At 51.2% G+C, this 9,482-nt stretch overlaps 1 protein-coding gene across 1 annotated transcript in view; it reads right to left on the reverse strand.

Annotated features, from left to right (window-relative positions):
• PYGL (glycogen phosphorylase L) overlaps window positions 1-7,624 on the reverse strand; it is a 36,681-nt gene extending 29,057 nt beyond the window's left edge. Inside the window, exons 1-2 of the mRNA XM_048484687.1 lie at window positions 7,513-7,624; window positions 3,852-4,112 (exon numbers count right to left, since the gene is read on the reverse strand). Coding sequence (XP_048340644.1) covers window positions 3,852-4,094 — 243 coding nt within the window. The 5' untranslated portion in view covers window positions 4,095-4,112; window positions 7,513-7,624. The remainder of the gene's footprint in view (window positions 1-3,851; window positions 4,113-7,512) is intronic.
• Between the last annotated feature and the right edge of the window lie 1,858 nt (window positions 7,625-9,482).

A 9,482-nucleotide genomic window follows, 5' to 3' on the forward strand; every position in this document is an offset into this window, starting at 1 on the left:
GTAGTCCATGAACATCTGGAGAGCCGCGGGTTGCAGAGTCCTGGGATAGGGTTTTGAATCTTCTGAATATCAGGGGCACCCACACATACTCAGGTGGAACTGGGTAAGGCAGGGGTGGCCAACGTATGTTGCTCCAGATGTTCATAGACTACAATTCCCATCAGTCCATGAACATCTGGAGCACTATAGGCTGGCCACCCCTTGGGTAAGGGGAAGAAGAAGAGTAGAGTTTGGATTTCTATCCCCCCTTTCTCTCCTGCAGGAGACTCAAAGGGGCTGACAATCTCCTTGCCCTTCCCCCCTCACAACAAACACCCTGTGAGGTGGGTGGGGCTGAGAGAGCTCCGAGAAGCTGTGACTAGCCCAAGGTCACCCAGCTGGCGTGTGTGGGAGCGTACAGGCTAATCTGAATTCCCCAGATAAGCCTCCGCAGCTCAGGTGGCAGAGCTGGGAATCAAACCCGGTTCCTCCAGATTAGATACACCAACTCTTAACCTCCTACGCCACTGCTGCTCCATGAAGGATGAAGCTACCTTTTACTAAGGTAGATTCTTTCTTTTTTTTAAGGTATTGAGAGGAAATTTTATTGGATTACTCGCCCACAGTTCTGACATAAAGTCTAAAGGCACTTCTACAGCATCAAATTCTAGACTGGTTATTACAGACTGCATGAAGGATGGAAGGTACTACCGTGTTTCCCCAAAAATAAGACAGTGTCCTATATTAATTTTTGCTCCCAAAGATGCGCTATGTCTTATTTTCAGGGGATGTCTTATTTTTCTGTGTTCTGTTTGTCAGGCATGCTTCCAAACAAAAACTTTGCTACGTCTTACTTTCGGGGGATGCCTTGTATTTCGCGCTTCAGCAAAACCTCTGCTACATCTTATTTTCAGGGGATGTCTTATATTCGGGGAAACAGGGTAGCTTATATGAATCTAGACACTATATATTATTTCATATCCACAGAACCTGCCTTTGGGGAGACTAGGTTTGCTGGGGGCAGGTTTGGCTGGACTCCTCATTGATGGTATTGACCAGGCATCAAACTATGAGATTAGAGTCTGGATTAACTCTGGTTTTACCCTAGGTTTGTTGGAGAACATTTATCCAACTATCTCGATGAATTATAAATATCTTCCTTCTCTGCAATGGGAGGATTTCTGCCTTTTTTTACCAAGTCAGATTCTTGGTCCGCCAAATCTACGATGTCTACGAGTCTATGATGACCTGCAGTGGTTCTCCAGGGTTTCAGGTAAAGGTTTTTCACATCACCTGGTCCTTTTAATTGGAGTTCAAAGCTGGGACTTCCTGCACACACAGTAGATGCTCCACCACCACTAACCCTCCAAAGCCTCTGATCCACAATGGGTGACCTTTGAATGTGTCTGGGCTACGAGGCAGCAAAGGAAGGGACCGGCCCTTGGAAGCACCGCACCTCCATATTGCTGGCGGACAGTCGGGGGTTAATTTAGCTAACCAGATGAAGAATCTCGAGGCAAACCTTCCTCTGCCCTAATATCCGGATAGTAGCTGCCCAAAAAGTGGGCTGGATGAGCCAACAGCCTGACCAGGTAGGCAGCAAGTGTCAGTGTTAATTTGCATCACCACTAGTGGGTTCTATGTATTTTATAAGAACATAAGAACTAGCCTGCTGGATCAGACCAGAGTCCATCTAGTCCAGCTCTCTGCTACTTGCAGTGGTCCACCAGGTGCCTTTGGGAGCTCACATGCAGGAGGTGAAAGCAATGGCCTGCTGCTGCTGCTGCTCCTGAACACCTGGTCTGCTAAGGCATTTGCAATCTCAGATCAAGGAGGATCAAGTTTGGTAGCCATAGATCAACTTCTCCTCCATAAATCTGCCCAAGCCCCTTTTAAAGCCAACCAGGTGAGTGGCCATCACCACCTCCTGTGGCAGCATATTCCAAACACCAATTACACGTTGTGTGAAGAAGTGTTTCCTTTTATTAGTCCTAATTCTTCCCCCCAGCATTTTCAATGGATGCCCCCTGGTTCTAGTATTGTGAGAAAGAGAGAAAAATTTCTCTCTGTCAACATTTTCTACCCCATGCATAATTTTGTAGACTTCAATCATATCCCCCCTCAGCCGCCTCCTCTCCAAACTAAAGAGTCCCAAACGCTGCAGCCTCTCCTCATAAGGAAGGTGCTCCAGTCCCTCAATCATCCTCGTTGCCCTTCTCTGCACTTTTTCTATCTCTTCGATATCCTTTTTTGAGATGTGGCGACCAGAACTGAACACAGGATTCCAAGTGCGGTCGCTTATCATGACTTCATTGTAAGCCAACTTAAGTCACTGCAGGTAGAAAGGCGGCGAGCAAGGTTTTGAATAAAGACAGGGGTCTGCGAGAACCGAACACAGATCCCCGCTCTGCTGGGACGCTCGTGGGTGACCTTGCATTATTTCCGCCAGTCTAATTTGCAGAGTTGTTGTCAGGAGGAAACACGGAAGGGGCAACTATGTACGCCATCCTGGAAGACAGGCAAAATGGATCGATCGGAAGCAATTGCTCGCACACCCTGCAGCCGGGATCATGCGTGTATGAACCAAAAAGGTGCCCAAAAGCAGTGCACTGCAGTTGGTTAGACTTGATGGCCCTGGCGGTCACTTCCAGCTCTATGATTCTAACCAATCCGGACCTCTCCGGAACCTGACCCAGAAGGCATCCCTGTCTAGCACCCCCTACTGGTCAAAGTAGTGACTGCAAGCACCTCTGGGACACAAATCCAGCATTCATAACAACAAACAGAAGCAATCCTTCACCGCCTAAGTCAAGCGTCCTCGACATGAGTCCCGTGGGTGCCGAGACACCCACCGACACCTTTCCTGCCGCCTGCCAAGTGTTTTTAGAAACCCTTCATCCCTGTAACTGATGGCGGCATCTTCGCCTCTCGAAAGCTTATACCCCCAATACCTTGATGATTCCTTTTTTTAAAAAAAGTTTTTATTGTTAATAACAAAAGAATATATAAACAAAATACATAAATATAGAACAGACATATTGACATAAAACATAGACAAATTACATACACACGTAGTTACATACGCAAACTTATATATCTTCAACCCTAACCCTTCGGCACCACACACCCATACACACACACACATAAAAAAGAAGAAAAAACTACAAAGAAAAATATAATGCATATATATATGTGTATATATATATGTGTGTGTGTATATATATGTGTGTGTGTATATATATGTGTGTGTATGTGTATGTATGTATGTATGTATACATACATACATACACACATACATATATGTGTGTATGTATATATATATGAGCAGACTTCCAAATATCTCTATTTGTATTTTTCCCTTAATCTTATATGTGATTCCAACTATTGCAACACTGTTTTCTGGATATACTGAATCCATTTTTTCCCATCGTGTTTGATAATTTATGATCTAGCTTATAATCGGCTTCATCTATTATTTTTTGCAAGTTTTGCCAATTCTAAATACTTTAATTTGCCATTCAAATTTGGATGGATTAGGATTAGATTTCCAATGTTTCTCCCATACAATTCTAGCTGCAACTGTCAGATATTGAAACCTTGATGATTCCTAAGGTGCTACGCAGAGGCATAACTCCAAGGGGACAGAGGGGTGCGTGACGCACCGGGCGTACGCCCTCCATAGGGGTATGGCAAAGGCGTTCCGAGTGCATGGCGGGGACGTTCTGGGGTGGGACAGGGTAGAGGACGCACTAGTACTCCGGGCGCTTTCCCCCCTCGCTATACTTCCGGTGCTACGGGACTCGAACCCAGCTCTTCGACTGCAGACCCACATAGCTACCTGCCTGAATCCCTCCCTCTCCCCCGAGTCTCACCTTCGGGTCCTTCTCGTAGTAATACTGCTGGGTACGGATCCACCTGCCCACCAGGTGGTCCCGCACGGTATGAGCCAGGGCGAAGTAGTAGTCTCGCGGCGTGGCCACATTGCGGTCCTTGACCAGCGTGAAGTGCAGGTGCCGGTTGAAGCCTTTCTTCAGCTCGGCCACGTTCTCCACCCCGACGATGCCACGGATGCTGATCTGCTTCCGCTTCTCCTGGTCCGTCAGAGGCCGCGACATTGCCGGGCGAGTCTTGACCTGCAGGGACCGGGCGACCGGTTGGGGTAAGATTCCACTCCAGGTGGGCACCCCACCCCACCTGACAAGGTGTATGCCCTTCACAACCGCTACAGGAAGCTGTACCTGCCTGCCTGCAGCTTGGGAGATGCAGTCCCGTGCGCTGCCGGATCTGTGAAGCCTCCGTCCCTTGGGAAGCTGCCCAAACTCAGGGAAGGTGTCAGGTGCAAAAGGAGTTCACCTGGATCTGCCCTCGTGCTCACCTTTAATTAACCCCTTGGGTGTCAGACAGGGATCCAGAAAAGCCTGGTTAAACCAGTATGGGTCAAATCTGTGGGAAGCAGTGATTTAAAGAACACAGGAGTGTCAGGAATTCTGAGGGGGGGGAGGGTGGCAGGAGGTAGCCATCTTCAAGTGTCTCACTGACACTGAGGTTTTGAGACCTACAACTAGGGTGTTCCACTATCAGGACGGAAAGACCCCGATGTTTCACTATAGAAAGAGTCTATCCGCGTAGAAATCCAGATGAGAAAGGAGAGAATTCTAAGCTCGCTTTTATCCTGACAAGCTAGCTTTCTTCATCCAGGCTTTTCCGAGACCTAAGCCGGCAATCTCAGTGGAATGCGGATCGCCACTTTAGGGGTCAGGGAGGAATTTCTCCCCAAGCCAGATTGGCCAGGAATCCTGAACATAAGAACATAAGAACGAGCCAGCTGGATCAGACCAGAGTCCATCTAGTCCAGCATTCTGCTACTCGCAGTGGCCCACCAGGTGCCTTTGGGAGCTCACATGCAGGATGTGAACGCAATGGCCTTCTGCGGCTGTTGCTCCCAAGCACCTGGACTGCTAAGGCATTTGCAATCTGAGATCAAAGAGGATCAAGTTTGGTAGCCATAGATCGACTTCTCCTCCATAAATCTGTCCGAGCCCCTTTTAAAGCTATCCAGGTTAGTGGCCATCACCACCTCCTGTGGCAGCATGTTCCAAACACCAATCACACGTTGCGTGAAGAAGTGTTTCCTTTTATGAGTCGTAATTCTTCCCCCCAGCATTTTCAATGGATGCCCCCTGGTTCTAGTATTGTGAGAAAGAGAGAAAAAATTCTCTCTGTCAACATTTTCTACCCCAGGCATAATTTTATAGACTTCAATCCTATCCCCCCTCAGCCGCCTACTCTCCAAACTAAAGAGCCCCAAATGCTGCAGCCTCTCCTCATAAGGAAGGTGCTCCAGTCCCTCAATCATCCTCGTTGCCCTTCTCTGCACTGTTTCTATCTCTTCGATATCCTTTTTTGAGATGTGGCGACCAGAACTGAACACAGGACTCCAAGTGCGGTCGCATCCTGGAGATAATTTGCCTTGCTGTGAGGACACAGCAGGGGGCATGGGGGGGGGGGGAATGGCGGGGAAGTAGTTCTGAATTGCCTGCCTTGTGCTGGGGGTTGGACTAGATGGCCCTTGGGATCCCTGCCAGCTCCGTGTTTTGATGTTCCCCTTCCTTTCTGCCAGAAGCTCTCAGTTCAAGGAGGAGGGCAACCAAACCGGTCAAAGGTCTGGAATCCATGCCCTACGAGGAGACACTTAGGGGATGTTTAGTCGGGAGAAGAGAAGTTTAAGAGATGACATGATAGCCATGTTTAAATATTGGAAGGGATGCCAGGTCAAAGAGGCAGCAAGCTTGTTTTCTGCTGCTCCAAACACTAGGACAGTGGTGGCGAACCTATGGCACGGGTGCCAGAGGTGCCACTCAGAGCCCTCTCTGTGGGCACGCGCAAACAGAGTGCCCCCCCCCACACACACACATTTAAGCTAACCTGGGCCTCTGGGCTCGATTATTAGCATTAAACCTAAGACCTAGAACCTAGAACCAGGGGGCATCCATTGAAAATGCTGGGGGGAAGAATTAGGACTAATAAAAGGAAACACTTCTTCACACAACGTGTGATTGGTGTTTGGAATATGCTGCCACAGGAGGTGGTGATGGCCACTCACCTGGAGAGCTTTAAAAAGGGCTTGGACAGATGTATGGAGAAGTCGATCTATGGCTACCAATCTTGATCCTAGGTTGCAAATGCCTTAACAGACCAGGTGCTCAGGAGCAACAGCCGCAGAAGGCCCTTGCTTTCACCTCCTGCAGGTGAGTTCCCAAAGGCACCTGGTGGGCCACTGCGAGTAGCAGAGAGCTGGACTAGATGGACTCTGGTCTGATCCAGCTGGCTTGTTCTTATGTTCTTAAGCCTAACAAAGGCAAAAGCAGCCAAGCTTCACCCCCCCCAAGAGGTTAGACTGGATGACCTCTGAGGGACCCACCAGTTCTACGCTCCTAACCCTGCTTCTAGCCCAGACCGGCCTCTGCCCCGAGGGCAGGGAACAGGATTGCAGGAGAGCCCTTGGCACCGAGAGGCCCCACCGAGGAAGCTCCGCCAAGGGGCCCGGGGCACAGCCGCGCCCCCCCCTCCCCCCAGTTGCCAAAACCCCACAAGGAAGGGGGGCGTAGGCACTCCGATCTGCCATCTGCCGGAGTTGCAGGACCTGTTGCAGCCGGACTTGTCCGCGGCTTCCTTTAACCCCAAAGGAAAAAAGGCTCCTGCTTCCCACCCCGCTAACACGCCGCAAAGGGATTACCCCGGGACAGACTCGCGCAGATCGGACACCCCCTCGGGCGCATCAAGGGCTGCCGGAGCTGGGGGGGGGGGGGCGGAGCTCTTCCGCACTATTCCTCGGCGGACGGCCCCGATCCCCCCTCAAGCTGTCCCAACGGGGGAGGAACAGAGCGCCTTGCAGAAACCTCTCTTAAGCTATTTTGGAGGCGGGACTCAATGGGGGGTTGAGGGGGGGGAGGAACCTCGGGCGGGGAAAAGGATACGGAGGGAGAGTTGGGAAATCCCTGGCGATCTGGGGCCGAGGTGGGGGGGGGGGGATCCATGTGGTATACGTTGCCATAGCGCCCACCCTCCAAAACAGCCGTTTCCCCAAGGTGGGCTGTAATTCCGGGGGGACCCCCAGTTCCTACCGGGAGCCTGGCAACCCTATAGGCAGCCTACCCTCCCAAACAGCCATTTCCCCAAGGGGAGCGGCTCATTGCAGGACACACACACACACACACACACACCCGGGGCCAGGTCCCGACAGGAGGTTGGCAACCCTATCCGGAGCCCGCCCTCCGTGCAGCCATTTCCTCCCGAGCCGCTGTTCTCGGCTCTCGGGGGGGGGGGTCCTCGGGGGTCCCAAGTGCAGGGTTGGCAACCCCTCTGCAATGTGCAGAATGGGGGGGGGGGGGGAGAGAGAGAGAGCGTCTTTTCCGCAAGCAGAAGCTCTGGCCCGGACCTTCTCTCCTCCGGGGCGGGTCCTGCAGGAACCTTCCCCGGGGGGGGAGCGCAAAAAGCCCCCCCCAAAGGACTTTGGGGGCTGCCCTGACTTACCTCCTTGCAGCAGCTTCCCGAGGCGACGAGGCTGCTTGCCAACCCCTCCGGGACCCGCGCTGCAAACTGCGAGCTTTTGCCAAACTTGCCCGGGGGGAGAAAAAGCGCAACGCCCGCCCCGCCCTCCTTTTATAGCCGCCCATTGGTCCGGGCGCGCGCCCGTCTGCGCTCAAGCCCCGCCTCCGCTAGGCCTGGAGCGGGGAATGAGGAAGCGGGCCTGGCCCGGGTTATCCTGGCCCGGGTTGGGGCGGCGTGCGCGGAAGGGCTCCCCCCCTCCCGCTCCAGATCCTGCAAGGTCTTCAGCCCGTTTTGTGCAAGGGGGGGGGGGCGCAGAAGTGCGTCAGGAGAGGACAGGCTGCACCTGTGGAACGTCTGCCCTCACTGCGGCCCAGTTAGGATGTCACTAGCTGGACCTCTTAGGACAGTGGCCGGAACAAGCCAGAAGCAACCATGCGGTTGGAAAACGCCGACCTTCAAGAAAGGCACTCTGCACATGCTTGAAGAGCCCTGAAAACCCACAACACCCTAGCAGAGGAGTGCTGAGCAGAGGCGGGAAATTAATTTCAAGCCGTTAATTTCAATTGCCTTCGAAGGATGCAATTCCATTTGGGATTGCGCTGTAGATGAAGAAGAAGAGTTTGGATTTATATCCCCCCTTTCTCTCCTGTAGGAGACTCAAAGGGGCTGACAATCTCCTTGCCCTTCCCCCCTCACAACAAACACCCTGTAAGGTAGGTGGGGCTGAGAGAACTCCGAGAAGCTGTGACTAGCCCAAGGTCACCCAGCTGGCGTGTGTGGAAGTGCACAGGCTAATCTGAATTCCCCAGATAAGCCTCCACAGCTCAGGTGGCAGAGCTGGGAATCAAACCTGGTTCCTCCAGATCAGAGTGCTCCAGATCAGATGTCACACAACACCCTCTAAAAACCATTCTGCTTTACCGTTTTCTTCTCTATAAAGTCTTTCAGTTTATCCACAGATAATTCTCAATATGGTCCTGTCTGCGGTTACTTAAATCCAGAGACGGAGTTGCGAACAAACGAGACAGGTGCTTGTACACACCTGGGGAAAATCTCAGATATACAGAAAAATCTGAAAATTAAAAAATGCTACTTTGGTAAGTTAGCTAACTTCCCAAAGTAGCATTTTTGTAATTTTCAGATTTCAGACCGTTGTGGCTAGGAGAGTTCTGGCAACTCTAGTTGAAAAGCAGCTCTGTATTAATAATTAAGAAGCGAAGAAGAGTTTTAGATTTATAAGCATAAGCATTTAGCATAAGCATTTTATTGTCATTGTGCACGCACAACGAAATTTATATCCCACCTTTGGGGCTGAGAGAGTTCTGAGAGAACTGTGCCTAGCTCAAGGTCACCCAGCAGAAATGTAGGAGTGCAGAAACGCATCCGGTTCACCAGATAAGCCTCTGTCACTCAGGTGGAAGAGTGGGGAATCAAACCCGGTTCTCCAGATTAGAAGCCACCTGCTCTTAACCGCTACACTACACTGCAAAGAATGGCACACCACCTCTGAATGTCTTGCGATGGCCTGACGATGAGTCGGCTGTGACTTGTCACCCAAAAGAAGGGTCACGTTAAGACGGAGGCTGCATTTCACCTCTGGTCGGTTTCCAGGTCTCTGCGAGACAAATCCTATTGCATTGTCTACTGGATGTCCCATCCCGTTGACTGTGCTGATCTGTCCTCCGTCGTGTGCCCTGCGACCCAGTGAGAAGGGTGGACTATAAATAACGTAAATAAGTAAATGAAGAGCTGCAGGCAGCGGCCTTTGAAAATGACTTTTAGATAACAGCAGCATTTGTGTGGGTGGCTGCACGTCTACCTTGGCCCTCAGGCTGCAACAACAGCCCAAGCCAGAACTTATATTGGGCACATTTGCTGCGTCGGCCACCTTCTGAGCAGCAGAAGATGAACCCAAGATAAGTTCTAGCTCTGAGCAGCAGGGCTATTAGATG

This window comes from Sphaerodactylus townsendi, linkage group LG02 (genome assembly GCF_021028975.2).
Source record: "Sphaerodactylus townsendi isolate TG3544 linkage group LG02, MPM_Stown_v2.3, whole genome shotgun sequence".
Lineage (NCBI taxonomy): Eukaryota > Metazoa > Chordata > Lepidosauria > Squamata > Sphaerodactylidae > Sphaerodactylus > Sphaerodactylus townsendi.